The 21,673-nt window shown below is 38.9% G+C and overlaps 1 protein-coding gene across 9 annotated transcripts in view; it reads left to right on the top strand.

The window, feature by feature from the left end:
* LOC131936830 (EEIG family member 2) overlaps positions 1–21,673 on the top strand; it is a 63,352-nt gene that overhangs the window by 37,587 nt on the left and 4,092 nt on the right. For 3 of the 9 annotated variants that reach the window (XM_059293913.1, XM_059293914.1, XM_059293912.1), the window contains 9 exons: positions 8,222–8,903; positions 9,681–9,787; positions 10,415–10,535; positions 11,039–11,229; positions 11,367–11,527; positions 11,953–12,103; positions 17,472–17,511; positions 17,812–17,859; positions 18,905–19,019. In XM_059293913.1, the coding sequence (XP_059149896.1) occupies positions 8,862–8,903; positions 9,681–9,787; positions 10,415–10,535; positions 11,039–11,229; positions 11,367–11,527; positions 11,953–12,103; positions 17,472–17,511; positions 17,812–17,859; positions 18,905–19,019 (976 nt within the window). In that variant the 5' untranslated portion in view covers positions 8,222–8,861. Of the gene's footprint in view, positions 1–8,221; positions 8,904–9,680; positions 9,788–10,414; positions 10,536–11,038; positions 11,230–11,366; positions 11,528–11,952; positions 12,104–17,471; positions 17,512–17,811; positions 17,860–18,904; positions 19,020–19,926; positions 20,251–21,673 lie in introns of those variants that run through there. The other 6 variants (XM_059293915.1, XM_059293918.1, XM_059293919.1 and 3 more) reach the window with 6 other exon arrangements.

The following is a 21,673-nucleotide window of genomic DNA, read 5'->3' as shown; positions in this document are numbered from 1 at the left end:
GATCTTAGTTAATTCATAGATCTATATTATATATTTTTTTAAACTAAATTTTAATTCGCGCTAAAATGTTTTTCTGCTATTTTGAACATTGCTTCCTCTGTTGTCATGCGTCGAAGCGGGCAAGCGAAATTTCGACCACTTCTAACTGACCAATTTAATTCAAACTTGGCACTTGTTTCAAGATTGGATTACAATGCACGCTTTTTAATTTTGTATAGTTATTCAGTTAGTTATATATTTAAAGAAAAACGTTTATTTTCTACTTTTTAATGCATTTTATTAAACCTTATTAGGCCTATATGAAAGCTAGTTACTAAAACATTTTTTATTTAAAAAAAAATAATGTGACATTGCTAAATTTTAGAACTTTTGACTGTTGCTGTAGTTTGAAATTAGATTCTTGATTCTCAAGTGTATGGCAAGATCTGCTGATCCAGATTTCAGTCAGCCTGAATCTAGATTTAGATCTAGGCTATTTGTCATTAATATTTATTTGGGGAAGTGTTAAGTTGAAGCATGCTATACATCATACAAAGACGCTTTGTGTAACCACCGATCCATCTATAGCCAAAGTGGGATATTTCTGAAAGGTCCTTTGGTGTTTACTGGAGTGTGAAAACATGGATTGGCCTTTAAAACATGGCAGGTCATGTTCCTGAATCAAGACCCCCCCCCCCAAACCACACAGAGACTAGCTTATCTTGTATGACATATCCCCAGAACTGAGTGTAGTGTTACCCTATAGGCCTAGACTGGTGCTATAGGCCTAGACTGGTGCTATAGGAGTGCTATAGGCCTAGTCTGGTGCTATAGGACTAGACTGGTGCTATAGGACTAGACTGGTGCTATAGGCCTAGACTGGTGCTATAGGCCTAGACTGGTGCTATAGGAGTGCTATAGGCCTAGACTGGTGCTATAGGCCTAGTCTGGTGCTATAGGCCTAGACTGGTGCTATAGGCCTAGTCTGGTGCTATAGGCCTAGACTGGTGCTATAGGCCTAGACTGGTGCTATAGGAGTGCTATAGGCCTAGACTGGTGCTATAGGAGTGCTATAGGCCTAGACTGGTGCTATAGGTCTAGACTGGTGCTATAGTAGTGCTATAGGCCTAGTCTGGTGCTATAGGTCTAGACTGGTGCTATAGTAGTGCTATAGGCCTAGTCTGGTGCTATAGGTCTAGACTGGTGCTATAGTAGTGCTATAGGCCTAGTCTGGTGCTATAGGTCTAGACTGGTGCTATAGGCCTAGACTGGTGCTATAGGCCTAGTCTGGTGCTATAGTAGTGCTATAGTCCTAGACTGGTGCAATAGGTCAAGACTGGTGCTATAGGTCTAGACTGGTGCTATAGGCCTAGTCTGGTGCTATAGGCCTAGACTGGTGCTATAGGCCTAGACTGGTGCTATAGGCCTAGTCTGGTGCTATAGGTCTAGTCTGGTGCTATAGGCCTAGTCTGGTGCTATAGGTCTAGACTGGTGCTATAGGCCTAGTCTGGTGCTATAGGCCTAGACTGGTGCTATAGGCCTAGTCTGGTGCTATAGGCCTAGTCTGGTGCTATAGTAGTGCTATAGGCCTAGTCTGGTGCTATAGGCCTAGTCTGGTGCTATAGTAGTGCTATAGGCCTAGTCTGGTGCTATAGGCCTAGTCTGGTGCTATAGTAGTGCTATAGGCCTAGTCTGGTGCTATAGGCCTAGTCTGGTGCTATAGGCCTAGTCTGGTGCTATAGGCCTAGTCTGGTGCTATAGGCCTAGACTGGTGCTATAGGCCTAGTCTGGTGCTATAGGCCTAGTCTGGTGCTATAGGCCTAGTCTGGTGCTATAGTAGTGCTATAGGCCTAGTCTGGTGCTATAGGCCTAGTCTGGTGCTATAGGCCTAGTCTGGTGCTATAGGCCTAGTCTGGTGCTATAGTAGTGCTATAGGCCTAGTCTGGTGCTATAGGTCTAGACTGGTGCTATAGGCCTAGACTGGTGCTAGAGGCCTAGACTGGTGCTATGGGCCTAGACTGGTGCTATAGGCCTACTTGACTTGTGAACCAAACACAACAACTTCTCAGTGGTGTAGGATTCCTTAAGGTAATAGGACATTTAGTTCAGCTGTCATGTGTAATGTCTGGAGATTACAGAGGATTTTTATGAACTTTTAACTTTTTTTTTTTCAAGTCAACACCTGTGCATATTGTTTACAGCCATACTACATACTTGTATTGTTAGTTTTATATGTTATCCACATATAGTCAGTCATAGCCCCATTGTCACACATTACCTTGATCACAATAATAAAATATTTACTTTTTCAACCTTCTATTTTAGTTCTGTAGAACTACCAGTACTACCACATTAAAAAACCCATCAAACCATCTGTAGAACTACCGCATTAATTAATGACCCCCACCATACATACACACAACAAACAACCATCTGTAGAAGTACCACATTAATGACCCCCACCTTACACACAACAAACAACCATGTGTAGAACTACCACATTAATGACCCCCACCATACCATCTGTAGAATTACCACATTAATGACCCCATCATACATACGCACAACAAACAACCATGTGTAGAACTACCACATTAATGACCCCCACCATACCATCTGTAGAACTACCACATTAATGACCCCCACCTTACACACAACAAACAACCATGTGTAGAACTACCACATTAATGACCCCCACCATACACACACAACAACCATCTGTAGAACTACCACATTAATGACCCCCACCTTACACACAACAAACAACCATGTGTAGAACTACCACATTAATGACCCCACCATACATACACACAACAAACAACCATCTGTAGAACTACCACATTAATGACCCCCACCTTACACACACAACAAACAACCATCTGTAGAACTACCACATTAATGACCCCCACCTTATACACACGACAAACAACCATCTGTAGAACTACCACATTAATGACCCCCACCATACACACCACAACAAACAACCATCTGTAGAACTACCACATTAATGACCCCCACCTTACACACACAACAAACAACCATCTGTAGAACTACCACATTAATGACCCCCACCATACACACACTACAACAAACAACCATCTGTAGAACTACCACATTAATGACCCCCACCATACACACCACAACAAACAACCATCTGTAGAACTACCACATTAATGACCCCACCATACACACACACAACAAACAACCATCTGTAGAACTACCACATTAATGACCCCCACCATACACACCACAACAAACAACCATCTGTAGAACTACCACATTAATGACCCCACCATACACACACACAACAAACAACCATCTGTAGAACTACCACATTAATGACCCCCACCATACACACCACAACAAACAACCATCTGTAGAACTACCACATTAATGACCCCCACCATACACACACACAACAAACAACCATCTGTAGAACTACCACATTAATGACCCCCACCATACACACCACAACAAACAACCATGTGTAGAACTACCACATTAATGACCCCCACCATACACACCACAACAAACAACCATCTGTAGAACTACCACATTAATGACTCCCACCATACACACCACAACAAACAACCATCTGTAGAACTACCACATTAATGACCCCACCATACACACACACAACAAACAACCATCTGTAGAACTACCACATTAATGACCCCCACCATACACACCACAACAAACAACCATCTGTAGAACTACCACATTAATGACCCCCACCATACACACCACAACAAACAACCATCTGTAGAACTACCACATTAATGACCCCCACCATACACACACACAACAAACAACCATCTGTAGAACTACCACATTAATGACCCCCACCATACACACCACAACAAACAACCATGTGTAGAACTACCACATTAATGACCCCCACCATACACACCACAACAAACAACCATCTGTAGAACTACCACATTAATGACTCCCACCATACACACCACAACAAACAACCATCTGTAGAACTACCACATTAATGACCCCACCATACACACACACAACAAACAACCATCTGTAGAACTACCACATTAATGACCCCCACCATACACACCACAACAAACAACCATCTGTAGAACTACCACATTAATGACCCCCACCATACACACCACAACAAACAACCATCTGTAGAACTACCACATTAATGACCCCCACCATACACACCACAACAAACAACCATCTGTAGAACTACCACATTAATGACCCCACCATACACACACACAACAAACAACCATCTGTAGAACTACCACATTAATGACCCCCACCATACACACCACAACAAACAACCATCTGTAGAACTACCACATTAATGACCCCCACCTTACACACACAACAAACAACCATCTGTAGAACTACCACATTAATGACCCCCACCATACACACACTACAACAAACAACCATCTGTAGAACTACCACATTAATGACCCCCACCTTACACACACAACAAACAACCATCTGTAGAACTACCACATTAATGACCCCCACCATACACACACTACAACAAACAACCATCTGTAGAACTACCACATTAATGACCCCCACCATACACACACTACAACAAACAACCATCTGTAGAACTACCACATTAATGACCCCCACCATACACACCACAACAAACAACCATCTGTAGAACTACCACATTAATGACCCCCACCTTACACACACAACAAACAACCATCTGTAGAACTACCACATTAATGACCCCCACCATACACACACTACAACAAACAACCATCTGTAGAACTACCACATTAATGACCCCCACCATACACACCACAACAAACAACCATCTGTAGAACTACCACATTAATGACCCCCACCATACACACACTACAACAAACAACCCTCTGTAGTCAGGATGATCCCCTGAGGTTGTCCCCCTTCATTAAAAAGTTAAAAGTCTCCTAGAATTCCTCCCCTTGAGACAGACAGGGAGATTACCATTGTTATCACCCCTGGTTTTTAAATACATTTTTTTATTCATGTGTATCATGTGGAGGCTCAATATTTTTTTTACTTCCCAGTGTTATCTTTTATGTGCAAACTGTCCAATCCTGGTTAGCTAATAACCTGTTTAATGGTGTATTTAATTTGGGTTGGTGTATATTTTTAATAACCTGTTTAATTAGGGTTGGTGTATATATTTTTAATGAGGAACTTGATAATTCATAATAAACAATTGGCATAAACCAGCTATTCAACATCAGGTGATTCATGCTAGGTGGACATCAGTAGATGGTTTCAAACCACATTAAGAAACTTGACTGTTCAAAATGTTGGCTTGTGATGGTTTAACTTTATTTTGATGACTGTAGGGCTGTTTAAAATTGTTTTGTGATGGTTTAACATGACCTACTTGCTTTTTTACAACAGCTTGTAATTATTGTATTTTAAAGTATATTTTAAACTTTTACAGTGGGGGGGGGGGGCTGAATATGTTTGTGTTGACTTACACGTGATACGTGTGACTAAACAGCTGATACGTGAGTGACTAAACAGCTGATACTTGAGTGACTAAATAGCTGATACTTGAGTGACTAAACAGCTGATACTTGAGTGACTAAACGGCTGATACTTGTGTGACTAAATAGCTGATACTTGAGTGACTAAATAGCTGATACTTGAGTGACTAAACAGCTGATACTTGAGTGACTAAAAAGCTGATACTTGAGTGACTAAACAGCTGATACTTGAGTGACTAAACGGCTGATAATTGTGTGACTAAACAGCTGATACTTGAGTGACTAACAGCTGATACTTGAGTGACTAAACGGCTGATACTTGAGTGACTAAACGGCTGATACTTGAGTGACTAAACGGCTGATACTTGAGTGACTAAACAGCTGATACTTGAGTGACTAAACGGCTGATACTTGAGTGACTAAACAGCTGATACTTGAGTGACTAAACAGCTGATACTTGAGTGACTAAACAGCTGATACTTGAGTGACTAAACGGCTGATACTTGAGTGACTAAACGGCTGATACTTGAGTGACTAAACGGCTGATACTTGAGTGACTAAACGGCTGATACTTGAGTGACTAAACAGCTGATACTTGAGTGACTAAACAGCTGATACTTGAGTGACCTAACAGCTGATAAACAGTGAAACTTGACCAGTGTTTAGTTTTTTGTTTGAGTTGTCTCAGCAAAACCCTCGCAGAAAATCTATGGGGGTAAAGCTGTAATGTAATAGTTGTTGAGTTTGTATTTCCAAACCTGCTGGCTCAAATATTTGTTACATGAGCTGCCCCAGCTAGTTCATATATTTGTTACATGTGCTGCCCCAGCTAGTTCATATATTTGTTACATGAGCTGCCCCAGCTAGTTCATATATTTGTTACATTTGCTGCCCCAGCTAGTTCATATATTTGTTACATGAGCTGCCCCAGCTAGTTCATATATTTGTTACATGAGCTGTCCCAGCTAGTTCATATATTTGTTACATGTGCTGAGCCAGCTAGTTCATATATTTGTTACATGTGCTGAGCCAGCTAGTTCATATATTTGTTACATGTGCTGAGCCAGCTAGTTCATATATTTGTTACATGTGCTGAGCCAGCTAGTTCATATATTTGTTACATGAGCTGCCCCAGCTAGTTCATATATTTGTTACATGTGCTGAGCCAGCTAGTTCATATATTTGTTACATGAGCTGCCCCAGCTAGTTCATATATTTGTTACATGTGCTGAGCCAGCTAGTTCATATATTTGTTACATGTGCTGAGCCAGCTAGTTCATATATTTGTTACATGTGCTGAGCCAGCTAGTTCATATATTTGTTACATGTGCTGAGCCAGCTAGTTCATATATTTGTTACATGTGCTGAGCCAGCTAGTTCATATATTTGTTACATGAGCTGCCCCAGCTAGTTCATATATTTGTTACATGTGCTGAGCCAGCTAGTTCATATATTTGTTACATGTGCTGAGCCAGCTAGTTCATATATTTGTTACATGTGCTGAGCCAGCTAGTTCATATATTTGTTACATGTGCTGAGCCAGCTAGTTCATATATTTGTTACATGTGCTGAGCCAGCTAGTTCATATATTTGTTACATGTGCTGAGCCAGCTAGTTCATATATTTGTTACATGTGCTGAGCCAGCTAGTTCATATATTTGTTACATGAGCTGCCCCAGCTAGTTCATATATTTGTTACATGTGCTGAGCCAGCTAGTTCATATATTTGTTACATGTGCTGAGCCAGCTAGTTCATATATTTGTTACATGTGCTGAGCCAGCTAGTTCATATATTTGTTACATGTGCTGAGCCAGCTAGTTCATATATTTGTTACATGTGCTGAGCCAGCTAGTTCATATATTTGTTACATGTGCTGAGCCAGCTAGTTCATATATTTGTTACATGTGCTGAGCCAGCTAGTTCATATATTTGTTACATGTGCTGAGCCAGCTAGTTCATATATTTGTTACATGAGCTGCCCCAGCTAGTTCATATATTTGTTACATGTGCTGAGCCAGCTAGTTCATATATTTGTTACATGTGCTGAGCCAGCTAGTTCATATATTTGTTACATGAGCTGCCCCAGCTAGTTCAAGTGTTTGTTGTGTTAATTTATTACAAAATAGGAAGACTTTTCACTCTCACCTGTGTGATGTCACAAACTGGTTTTACCTGTAGGAGTGTCCAACCAAATCTTTACATCCGACTTTTATGAAAGAATACATTTGTTGTGTCTACTGTTGTATCATAAGCCTGTGTTGAATGGGATTACACTAGTATCATAACCCTGTGTTATTACGTGTATGTGGCTTGTTATGGAGATCCTGTCAACATGGGAATAACAAACCCTGTGTTTTGTTAATGTGTTAGTACAGATGAACTAATTTTAGCACACAGCATTCCATACCCCCCACCTGTGACCTGTTTAATTGTTATGAAGGGCAAATGTATTTTTTATTTAAAGTGTTACAAAGTGCTAATTAGTCTCTTGGCTTGGCTTAAGTGCTTATTCTATTGGCTTCATGTCAAGTCTTTTAGTTGTCCACCCTTCATTGAATTGATCATGTGTGACAGCACTGTTTGTCCTGTACCATCTAATAAAGACACCCTTACCTCACACCTTGTATGTGACAGCTCCACCTTACCTTACGTCTTGCTGTTATCTTTAAAAAATAAAGTTAGTTGCTCATAGTATCTTTCCAAAATAAAGTTAGTTGCTCATCGTCATGTTATTTTACATTATTTATTCTAATTTCAGTGCTAGTCAAGTTAGCTGAGCACAAGAGATGGTCAAGTGAAAGTCTCTGTCATCTTGCTCATGTCACCTTGCTGAGGTCGTAGCCATCTTGCTGAGGTCGCAGCCATCTTGCTGAGGTCGCAGCCATCTTGCTGAGGTCGCAGCCATCTTGCTGAGGTCGCAGCCATCTTGCTGAGGTCGCAGCCATCTTGCTGAGGTCGCAGCCATCTTGCTGAGGTCGCAGCCATCTTGCTGAGACTGGACTGGTTGTTACCTTGAAGTTAAATCAAACAAAAAGATTTGTATAAGACAGACAACAAAATCTTTACAAAGTTTTTTAAATTTTGTATCCCAATCAAATTAATTCATTTTGTGTTTGAGTCTGTGAAGTAAGAATTGGATGTTAGTATGGTCAGTGGTGCTGTCCCAACTGTCCAGTAACTGGCTTGAGGAAAGACTTGGATGGTCAGTGGTGCTGTCCCAACTGTCCAGTAACTGTGTGGCTCCAGGAAAGACTTGGATGGTCAGTGGTGCTGTCCCAACTGTCCAGTAACTGGCTTGAGGAAAGACTTGGATGGTCAGTGGTGCTGTCCCAACTGTCCAGTAACTGGGGGACACAGGAAGAGAAGAACATGCCAGGCTCAAGCCTGCCCCTACAATTATGATACCCTTCATGTCCAAGAAGAAAAAATTCAAGTTCCAGGTGGGTCCATGTCTAGATAAAAGTTCCAGGTGGGTCCATGTCTAGATAAAAGTTCCAGGTGGGTCCATGTCTAGATAAAAGTTCCAGGTGGGTCCATGTCTAGATAAAAGTTCCAGGTGGGTCCATGTCTAGATAAAAGTTCCAGGTGGGTCCATGTCTAGATAAAAGTTCCAGGTGGGTCCATGTCTAGATAAAAGTTCCAGGTGGGTCCATGTCTAGATAAAAGTTCCAGGTGGGTCCATGTCTAGATAAAAGTTCCAGGTGGGTCCATGTCTAGATAAAAGTTCCAGGTGGGTCCATGTCTAGATAAAAGTTCCAGGTGGGTCCATGTCTAGATAAAAGTTCCAGATGGGTCCATGTCTAGATAAAAGTTCCAGGTGGGTCCATGTCTAGATAAAAGTTCCAGGTGGGTCCATGTCTAGATAAAAGTACCAGGTGGGTCCATGTCTAGATAAAAGTACCAGGTGGGTCCATGTCTAGATAAAAGTTCCAGGTGGGTCCATGTCTAGATAAAAGTACCAGGTGGGTCCATGTCTAGATAAAAGTACCAGGTGGGTCCATGTCTAGATAAAAGTTCCAGGTGGGTCCATGTCTAGATAAAAACTATTATAGTATCAATATTAGATTGGCTGTACTAACGTATGGACCGCAAATGACTGCAGTGACCTGTGTATTGACCACAAATGGCTGAATTGACTACTAATGACTAGATTAACAACAAACGTCACTGACAGTTATAAAAACACTGTATTGACCATGAGTGCCCACTGTTCACAGGTGCAGCTTGGACTGGAAGAGCTAGCGTCAGTGCCGTTTGTTACAGGTGTGTTGTTTGCTAAAGTCAGGCTGAATGAAGGTGGCAGTTTCACAGATTTGTCCTCCAGGTAACCCTTCATACACTGGTCCACAGTTCTCTGCTATAGCTGCTCTCATACACTGGTCCACAGTTCTCTGCTATATGTGCTGCGTTTTTGTGTCATCAGCTGTTTAACCCTTGTGTTGCTGTAAAGTTTAACCCTTGTGTTGCTGTAAATTTAAGTTTAACCCTTGTGTTGCTGTAAATTTAAGTTTAACCCTTGTGTTGCTGTCAATTTAAGTTTAATCCTTGTGTTGCTGTCAATTTAAGTTTAACCCTTGTGTTGCTGTCAATTTAAGTTTAACCCTTGTGTTGCTGTAAAGTTTAACCCTTGTGTTGCTGTAAAGTTTAACCCTTGTGTTGCTGTAAAGTTTAACCCTTGTGTTGCTGTAAAGTTTAACCCTTGTGTTGCTGTAAAGTTTAACCCTTGTGTTGCTGTAAAGTTTAACCCTTGTGTTGCTGTAAAGTTTAACCCTTGTGTTGCTGTAAAGTTTAACCCTTGTGTTGCTGTAAAGTTTAACCCTTGTGTTGCTGTAAAGTTTAACCCTCGTGTTGCTGTAAAGTTTAACCCTTGTGTTGCTGTAAAGTTTAACCCTCGTGTTGCTGTAAAGTTTAACCCTTGTGTTGCTGTAAAGTTTAACCCTTGCATCCCCAGGGAGGAGGTCAACAGCAACTGTGTCAGGTGGAAAAGCAACTTTGAGTTTCCCTGCAAGATGACAGCCAGCTTAACCACGGGTGTCCTTGACCCTTGTAATGTTAGAATCTCTGTGAGAAAGGTAAAATGTGAAGACAGTTTTTAATCACACTAACGAGAGTTTGTCAGTAGTTAAACCTTGATCTGCAACTCATGTTAAATCTTGATCTGAAACTCATGTTAAACCCTAATTTGAAACTCATGTTAAACAGTTTAATCTTGATCGGAAACTCATGTTAAACAGTTAAACCGAGTTCTGTGTCTATAAAAATCCAACACTTGGACTCTGGCGTTCAGCCTGATTGTCTTGTTAAAAAAAAACCTTTTCATGTTATAAAACTGGACATAGTGTCAGAATCTGTATGATAAAATGTAGTACCACAATCTGTTTCTATACAGGTTGGCTTAAAAAATACATGACATCAAACTATCTGTAGCTTACCATCACATTTGTTTGTTTGTGTTTGTAAAGATATGCAGCTTGTTAATCATCAAGTGATTCTATGCAGCTGATTTTAAAACACTGAGCTAGTCAACTTGCTTGAATAATTATAATGCCCCCCCCCCCCCCCTTGTTTTGTCCAGGAACTGAAGGGTGGCAGGTCCCATCAAAAGCTGGGCTATGTAGATCTCAACCTTGCTCAATTTGCTGGGGGAGGGAAGGTCACAAGGAGGTACCTGCTGGAAGGTTACGACACCAAGCACAGGCAGGATAACTCCAACATCAAAATTACTGTAGAGTTATCTCTCATTTCAGGGGACCCTGTATTTAAAGTGTGAGTTTTATTTGTTTACCATACTGTCTGATTTGTTCCCAGCAAACTAAGAGTGTAAAACACAGAAAAATGTGTCTGAATCCAGAAAATGTTTCTGTCAAGATATGTTTGTTTTATCTGCTTGTTGTCCCCACCAGGCCTTCAAACCACTCAGTGTCCCAGAGTAACTCAGTGACAGGTCAAACTGACCCCATTGACCTCCGACCTTGTGACAACCACAGTGAGGACAGTCTGGCCTCCAGCAGCAGTGGCTTCAGTAGCTTGACCAGGCGGGGCAAGATGGGCTCTCAGATGTCAGGTCAGTTAGACTGACGACACACACAGGCTGACAACTTACACTGCTGACCACACACAGACTGACCACACACACAGACTAACCACACACACAGACTGACCACACACACAGACTGACCAAACACACCTACAGACTGACCACACACACCTACAGACTGACCACACACACAAACAGACTGACCACACACACAAACAGGCTGACCACACACATACATGAGAAAAACTTCCATCCTGAACATGTCTACCTGATCAATATTCAACATGATAAAACTTTATATAAAATGTTAACAATTTAAAGAGTTAGTACCTAAAGCTTATTTTTAGATAAGATTATTTTAAGATTATTTTATGCTTTAAACATTATCTACTCCTCTAGTAATAGTTTGTATCAAATAACCCAGCAGCTGCTGCTGTTTTTGTTGTGTGTAGATGCTGTAGATATGGATGTCCCAGTGGATGGGCTGGGCCACTCGCGTAGTGCCAGCTACGCGTCTCAACATTCCAGAGGCTCCGGGTACGGCTCTTTAACTCACAGTCGTCAGTCCAGTACTAGCAGTGAATGTGCACTTGGTCACGCTAGGTGATGTGTATGCTTTTAACGCTTTTTACTTTCTTACCTGCACTTATTTAACTGGGCTTTAAAACACAAATCCTTTGAAAATATCCAACAATCTCAATTTCGGATTATTAGCTAAAATTAAACCATTAGTAAAAAATTTCCTTCAAAATTAAAAAAAAAAAAAGATGAGTATTGCATTGTTAATATAATATTAAAAATATTCCCTTAAAGATTTACCATTATAAAATATCTAATTATGTTTTTGTTATGGGTCTCAAGGCCATATCACGGTGATAAAATGCACTAACAAAATTACAACAGTGTGATTAAAACTGTTGTAGAAAGATTTTCATTCTCATGGAAGTGTTGTAAGAATTGAAGAATTGCTAAGTTTCAAAACATCCCTACTTTAAAGTTGACATTACAACATCACACACCATCAATGTTGACATCACACACACCATCAATGTTGACATCACACACACCACCAATGTTGACATCACACACCACCAATGTTGACACCACACACACCACCAATGTTGATACCACACACCACCAATGTTGACACCACACACCACCAATGTTGACACCACACACCACCAATGTTGACACCACACACCACCAATGTTGACACCACACACCACTAATGTTGACACCACACACCACCAATGTTGACACCACACACCACCAATGTTGACACCACACACCACCAATGTTGACACCCCCACACCACCAATGTTGACACCACACACACCACCAATGTTGACACCCCCACACCACCAATGTTGACACCCCCACACCACCAATGTTGACACCACACACCACCAATGTTGACACCACACACACCACCAATGTTGACACCCCCACACCACCAATGTTGACACCCCCACACCACCAATGTTGACACCCCCACACCACCAATGTTGACACCACACACACCACCAATGTTTACACCCCCACACCACCAATGTCGACACCACACTAACCAATGTCGACATCACACACCACCAATGTTGACACCATCGTTGACAGTACACCATCACAAACCACCACCTTTTAACTGTTAAACTATGAGCACTTCTCTACCCAGTTAGACAAGAATAAAGCAGGTATTTCTATACAAGCTGCACTATTATATTTTGTTTTTTTTATTCTAATCTACTGTATATCTGTTTTATTGACATGTAGCTGTAGATTTAAATGTGTACATAAACAAGTTCCCAACATTCTTAGTCAACCAGATTTTTTTAGCTTTTTGTCACTGCTTACACTAATTACAATTTTAGGTTGATTAAAAACACATAACAGAAATAAAACATATTTTTATAGGTTTCTTTTTACAATATTTAATCTTTATATAGAGTATGGGCTGCATCTAGAAATAAATATTTAAATTTTAAAAATGTAATTACATTGTTAATAAGCACTGCTAAAATAAATATTTAAACTTAAATTACTTTGATAGTGTTTATATTAATAAATGAATCAAGAAATATTTATTTAATATGATTTTTTATTACTCTGTTTTGATGGTGTTTTAAGCTTTGCTGCTAGAATTAGTTTTCATTACTCAGATGTTCAACTGTTTGTAAATTTTCTATAAAATAATTGTTGTTTTATATACAATTTTATTGCTGTGAGAGTATATTATTTTACATAGCTATTTTTCTCTAGTACACTAGTATAGGCCTGCTATACCTTGCTACTGCTAGGTGTGTCATTACACATGTACCACATGGCCTAGCTAGGTGTGTCATTACACATGTACCACACATAGCCTAGGCTAGGTGTGTCATTACACATGTACCACATGGCCTAGCTAGGTGTGTCATTACACATGTACCACATGGCCTAGGCTGGGTGTGTCATTACACATGTACCACATAGCCTAGGCTAGGTGTGTCATTACACATGTACCACACATAGCCTAGGCTAGGTGTGTCATTACACATGTACCACACATAGCCTAGGCTAGGTGTGTCATTACACATGTACCACATAGCCTAGGCTAGGTGTGTCATTACACATGTACCACATGGCCTAGGCTAGGTGTGTCATTACACATGTACCACATGGCCTAGCTAGGTGTGTCATTACACATGTACCACATGGCCTAGGCTAGGTGTGTCATTACACATGGCCTAGGCTAGGTGTGTCATTACACATGTACCACATGGCCTAGGCTAGGTGTGTCATTACACATGTACCACATGGCCTAGCTAGGTGTGTCATTACACATGTACCACATGGCCTAGGCTAGGTGTGTCATTACACATGGCCTAGGCTAGGTGTGTCATTACACATGTACCACATGGCCTAGCTAGGTGTGTCATTACACATGTACCACATGGTCTAGCTAGGTGTGTCATTACACATGTACCACATAGCCTAGCTAGGTGTGTCATTACACATGTACCACATGGCCTAGCTAGGTGTGTCATTACACATGTACCACATGGCCTAGGCTAGGTGTGTCATTACACATGTACCACACATAGCCTAGGCTAGGTGTGTCATTACACATGGCCTAGGCTAGGTGTGTCATTACACATGTACCACACATGGCCTAGGCTAGGTGTGTCATTACACATGTACCACATGGCCTAGGCTAGGTGTGTCATTACACATGGCCTAGGCTAGGTGTGTCATTACACATGTACCACATGGCCTAGGCTAGGTGTGTCATCACACATGTACCACATAGCCTAGGCTAGGTGTGTCATTACACATGTACCACACATAGCCTAGGCTAGGTGTGTCATTACACATGTACCACATGGCCTAGCTAGGTGTGTCATTACACATGTACCACATAGCCTAGGCTAGGTGTGTCATTACACATGTACCACATAGCCTAGGCTAGGTGTGTCATTCAGGGATGTGACTTTTCCGAATTTTAGCGGAAATCCGATTTTTCCGTTTCAGCTGCAATTTTCCTCCGCTGATTTCATTTTTGCCGAATTTTTCCGCCGATCTTCGATTTTTGCCGAAGTTTTAAAAATTAGGAAAAAAAAACGAAAATGACATCTACTGAAACGGCCGACTTGCGCATTCCATATATTAGTATTTAAATCGAAAATTACAGTACTTAGGTCAAATATGCACATTTCTTTTTAATTAGACGATTGCGCTAGGTCTGACGGTGCTAGATTAAGATGAAACATAGATCTAGATCTAGGTCAAGATTCAGAATTTCTGCGAATTTCAGTATTTTTCAGAACGCAATTTTTTGGTCCAAATTTTTCCGCTGATATCAGTTGAATGTTTATCAAAAACACGGGAAAAAGTACTCTAAAATAATGCCTTTCTTCAAATGAAACTCGCATCTCCCTAGCCTGGTAATCTAGCTATCGATATAGCCTAATTTATCTTTCTGTATTTAAACCCACCCAAATCTACAGTTTCTATCTGATTTTATTTTATTTAGCTATCTAAAATTAATATTAAAATCCTTGCAAAAGGTGACTATGTCTATAAGGACTAGACTACACCCCCCTTGTAGCAACCGTGGCTCTTGTGACCTCACCTTGACCCCCAAGTACGTGTTTGGTACTGCTTGTGGGAAAATAAATTAAAATGACGTCACAGTAATTTCAAATAGCTGTTCCTGCAATACCTATGCTATAGGCCTAAAGATTTAAAAAAAAACTGAACTCAACGTGACTCCGAAGAAAAAATACGACATGGACTGTTATTAATAAGGGGTCTTCCATAAACAACGTCACACTCGTAGTGGGGGGGGGGGGATCCGTAATTTTGTGACGTGTATTGAGGGGGAGGGGGTCAGATAGTGTGACGTCATATTTTTTTTTATTTTAAAAAAGTAATGTTAGAAACTGAATTTTAGCCGCTATTACGCGTTTCAGAAAACTTTTAAAAAATTGTAATATAAATTAATTAAAATATCCTACGTTGGTCGAGCTCAGTCAATCTTTTAGAAAAACAAAAAACGATGTTTAAAAAAAAATTCAAATTCAATATTGAGGAGGGGGGAGCGGTTTTTGGCTGAGGTGTGACGTCATTTTAGGGGGGGTCTGTCTTTTATGATGGAGAGGAGAGGGGAGGTAAAAATCGTAAAAAAAAAACGTGACGTCATTTATGGATGACCTCAAACAATTTACAGTTAAGCCATTCCAAAAACATAAATAACAATGTGGTTTGGCTATCGAAATGGTTAACTTTGGTTCACATATCAGACCCTTTCTAATTTCAGCTAATCTGGTCAATTTCATTTTCCATCACCTGAACCCAAAACTTTCAAATTACAATTAATCTGAATCTAGGCATTTTACAGTTGAAGACTAACATTTTTACCATGCCAATCTTTAAAAGAGTATAAGGCATAATTTAAAATTGAAAACAAAAGTGTAACTAGACTACATTAGTACACTTTAAATTAGCTAAATGTTGAACTTAACTGCCACTTTTGTTACATTGTAATTGTAATTTTTTTTTAAAAAGTTGTTTATAAGTTAAACATTAAATTGCAATTCGACAAGACTTTCAATGTAACATAAACTTCTTTTATTTATAATATTAGCTATATTAAACGATTAATTAGAACAGTAATGGCGTGAGACTGCTTTAACTGCGATTAAAAAAATAGATAAAACATATTGAGTTCTTGTCCGGAGAAAATTTCCTAATTTTTTTCCCTGGTCTGGTCACATCCCTGGTCATTACACATGTACCACACATAGCCTAGGCTAGGTGTGTCATTACACATGTACCACATGGCCTAGCTAGGTGTGTCATTACACATGTACCACATAGCCTAGGCTAGGTGTGTCATTACACATGTACCACATAGCCTAGGCTAGGTGTGTCATTACACATGTACCACACATGGCCTAGGCTAGGTGTGTCATTACACATGTACCACATGGCCTAGGCTAGGTGTGTCATTACACATGTACCACACCTAGGCTAGGTGTGTTGATAAACATATTGTCCTCTGCTTTTACACAAAAGGCTAGTGACATACGTGTATATATTTATATGTACCAATATAATTTGTGTAGGTGTTCATACAGTTGGTTTTTTAATTTATTTATAAACATGGTTTTATACTACTTTTATATAGATTATGGTTATTTTTTCATTAATGATTTTCAAAAGTTTTCTAATCTAATACAAAAATCCAATGCATAATTTTATTGTAATCATGTCTAAGTTCTGACTTGCTGTAAGATACACAATTTTTTAAATATTAAAAATTCATTGCTCACCAACTTTCTAAAAATACAAATTTAGAAGAGTTAAATCTATAAAATTGTATCACTTTGAAATAAAAGTTTAACGATTATTTTTTTTGGATGTTTTAAGCTAAGATTGTCTTTATGTTTTCATTCAACAAACTTTTAAAATTTGTTTGACCATAACTTTCCAGGACTCCGAGTAGTGTTGGCTCTACACTAGAGAGGAGAAGGGTAGGTCACTCTTTTTGTCATTTTTGACTACTTGATTTTTCTTTGTCCTGTCTAGTATTTCATTTATTTGAAAAGATATATTTTTCTGGGTTTCTTAAAATCAATAATGACTTGTCAATTAATTACTTTTAATTTATAAATATTGAAAATAAATATAGAAATATTTAAATCACTTTTTTATACCCTGCAGCAATAACTTTTAAAATTATCTCCCTTCCCAATAGCAAAAGTTGTTTAAGATTCTCTCCCTTACCAGAGCGGTTTATAATTTTTTCTGCCACATGTGGTGTCAAATTTCAGATTGGGAATTCAACTCAGTCGTTGGATAGAATTGTAGAAGCCAGTACAGTAAAGCATTGTTTTGGTTTTTGTTGAGTTTGTTTTTTATGTTGCCAGCTTAGTGTTCAACCTTTTTAAAAAAACTGAAATCTTCTTACAAGAGATGGAAGTTTAAAAGATTAAGAAACATGAAATAAAAAGTTTTTTTAAGATCTTGTTTTGATCTGGCGTCTGTTTCATGATTATTTTATTATTAAATTATTTTATTATTACAAAGCATTTTGTTATAAGTAGTTCACTAGCCTGAGGTTCGAAGATTAATTTTTACAATTGAAATTCTTTTTATTCAGAATAAATTTTTAATGTTTAACCTGCAATAAATCTAGTGAGGTATTTTGAGCTGATTTTGTCTTGGAGCAAGGCAAAAAAAAATTTTAAGTTTCTTTTGAAAATGAACCACTTTTGTTTATTTCAATGAGTTTAGAATACAAAGTATAATCATGTATAACACAAAATATTTCAGTGTTTATTAACTAAAATGTCAACCATAGCTTATTGTGGCTCACATAAGTAGGTGACCCAATAGTTGGGTGCCCACATGATCTGCCAATGGGAGCTGATTTATGTCAGTGTTTCTTTCTTCTTTATACCTTTCTGTCCCATTGTTTTCTGTTTGATAAATGCTGTTTGTTAGTCCTGATGAATGATGCTTGTACTGATGACTGGTGTTTGTTAGTACTGATAAATGATGCTTGTATTGATGACTGCTGTTAGTACTGATGACTGCTGTTAGTACTGATGACTGCTGTTAGTACTGATGACTGCTGTTAGTACTGATGACTGCTGTTTGTACTGATGACTGCTGTTTGTTAGTACTGATAAATGATGCTTGTATTGATGACTGCTGTTAGTACTGATGACTGGTGTTTGTACTGATGACTGCTGTTTGTTAGTACTGATGACTGCTGTTTGTACTGATGACTGCTGTTAGTACTGATGACTGCTGTTAGTACTGATGACTGCTGTTAGTACTGATGACTGGTGTTTGTACTGATGACTGCTGTTTGTACTGATGAATGATGCTTGTACTGATGACTGTTGTTTGTTTCCCCAGAAAATTGAAGAGTCAGGTAAAGAAGTTGTTGTAGGAGCTACCCGTGTGGATGCTGAGACTTTGGTCCAGCAGTTGATAGAAAGCACAGATCTGAACCCCACGGAGGTGGAGGAAGGTGAGTACTGCTAGTTGGGCTTTACGTGGATGTGGCTCACAGCCATCTCACTATGTGGCCCACAGCCATCTCACTATGTGGCCTATAGCTATACGTATATGTCACTATGTGGGCCACAGCCATCTGACGATTTGGCCCACAGCAATAAGTACATGTCATTATGTGACCTGTAGGTATAACCATAATTTCACCCCTTCCAGTATTCACATATTAGTGAGCTTAGTTGTGTATTTCCATAGTCATCACCATGCCATGTCACTAGAGTTCCATTTTTTTAAAAATATTACTAGTGTCAAATCCTTTTTTGTCTGTGTGTGTTAACACCATTCATTGTTTAGTTTCTGTCTGACCCCACCAAACGAGTAAAACAATTTTTTCTTGCTGTTTTTGTTAACACCATTCATTGTTTAGTTTCTGTCTGACCCCACCAAACGAGTAAAACAATTTTTTCTTGCTGTTTGTGTTAACACCATTCATTGTTTAGTTTCTGTCTGACCCCACCAAACGAGTAAAACAATTTTTTCTTGCTGTTTTTGTTAACACCATTCATTGTTTAGTTTCTGTCTGACCCCACCAAACGAGTAAAACAATTTTTTCTTGCTGTTTGTGTTAACACCATTCATTGTTTAGTTTCTGTCTGACCCCACCAAACGAGTAAAACAATTTTTTCTTGCTGTTTTTGTTAACACCATTCATTGTTTAGTTTCTGTCTGACCCCACCAAACGAGTAAAACAATTTTTTCTTGCTGTTTTTGTTAACACCATTCATTGTTTAGTTTCTGTCTGACCCCACCAAACGAGTAAAACAATTTTTTCTTGCTGTTTTTGTTAACACCATTCATTGTTTAGTTTCTGTCTGGTCCCACCAAACGAGTAAAACAATTTTTTCTTGCTGTTTTTGTTGCAGGCCCCAAGTAACAGACACCTAACATTCCCAACCATTCAGTCTTTGACTTGCTGTCATAATAAATTCATGTTTCACTTCCTACAACTTTAGCTTTCCAATTTGTTTTGTTAATTGAGCACAGTTCAAGTTTTTTACTCTCCCCACATTTTCAAATTTGATGACCTGCCAGGTTTTTCTGCTTAGTTTCAGCACTTGTTTGTGTTTGAATATTTGATTCTGTTTCTGCCAGTTTGGGTTTTTACTTTTTTCTGGTGTTTTAATGAGATATCACAGAATATTTTTCACCAACCTATGAAAACCTTTTTTAAAAGGTTCATTAAATCTATGTTTTAATCATGTAATTAAATACAAGTTGGTCAGTTGCCATCTGACCATACCAATGTTTGTTATTGGTTAGATAGATGAAATAATGGCTGGAAACACCTACCTGTCACCCAGATCATAGAGAAACAAATTTATCCATTTTAAAAAGAATTTTTTTATTATCTGTAACTGAACAAAATAAAATACTTAAAAAAAAACTTTTTAAAAAACCACGTTTTTCTTGTGGACTAAAAAGTAGAAAATAACTATTTACATACATTTGATGACAAAAAACGTGGGTACGTTCACCATCAAATTTCCCGACCCATCTGCCCGACCCACGTTTTTTGTCATCAAATGTATGTAAATAGTTATTTTCTACTTTTTAGTCCACAAGAAAAACGTGGTTTTTTAAAAAGTTTTTTTTTAAGTATTTTATTTTCTCCTTTTTAGTCCGTTGCTACACATGAAAAACGTGGTTTTTAAAAAGTTTTTTATATAGTTTATTTTCTACTTTATCTAATCACTTGATTAAGTATGACTTGACTAAGTGTTTTTAAATACACGGACTAAAAAAATCTTGAGCGACCGATACGCTTTAAACAGAGAAAGGGTGTAATTTACGTTGCTGGCGTGGAGATCTACTCACGAATCACGTGATCAAATCTCCCATAAACAAACAAATAAACGCGAAGCTGAGTTAAGGAAAAACGTGTTTATGTGTATTTTAGCATGCCCAGCGTACCAACCGTGTCACCGTTAACAATGTGTTACCGTGTCCGTTCTCCTTTTTAGTCCGTTGCTACACATAAAAAACGTGGTTTTTTAAAAAGTTTTTTTTAAGTATTTTATTTTCTCCTTTTTAGTCCGTTGCTACACATGAAAAACGTGGTTTTTAAAAAAGTGTTTATAAATACACGGACTAAAAAAATCTTGAGCGACCAGGATTCGAACCTGGGTTGTCGCGGCCACAACGCGAAGTACTAACCACTATACGATCACGGCCAGCGCGCTCACATCGATTGGGGCCGAAGTAAATGTGTCAATAGGCATCCAGTCTTGTCGGTATCTTTAGAAATCATGTCCTCAGTTTTATGGTCCTTCTGGCGTAATTAAATTAAGCTAATTACGGTCTCTAATTGCTAGTTTTTATGATTGCATCTGAAATTGTTAGGCGAAAGTAGCCTGCCTGCCAAATTTCAGAGCTCTAGAGCAATCAGAAGTGGGTTAATTTTCGATGTCAATTTTAACAACAAACAAACAAACGCGAAGCTGAGTTAAGAAAAACGTTTTAAAAAGTAGTTGTAAGACTTAAGTAAAATAACCACTAAATATTGATCTACATAGTTAGTGTACTTGATCATTGAACATAGATCTACATGTGCAGTTTACACTGACATATATATTTAAGGTGCATGCAAAGTCTTGTCTTTGGTACATGCAC

Source organism: Physella acuta, unplaced genomic scaffold (assembly GCF_028476545.2).
Source record: "Physella acuta isolate Inbredline_101_S28 unplaced genomic scaffold, ASM2847654v3 ptg000189l, whole genome shotgun sequence".
In the NCBI taxonomy this organism is placed as follows: domain Eukaryota; kingdom Metazoa; phylum Mollusca; class Gastropoda; family Physidae; genus Physella; species Physella acuta.
Note: the sequence above shows the minus strand (reverse complement) of the source record. Positions and strands in the feature narration are given on the sequence as shown.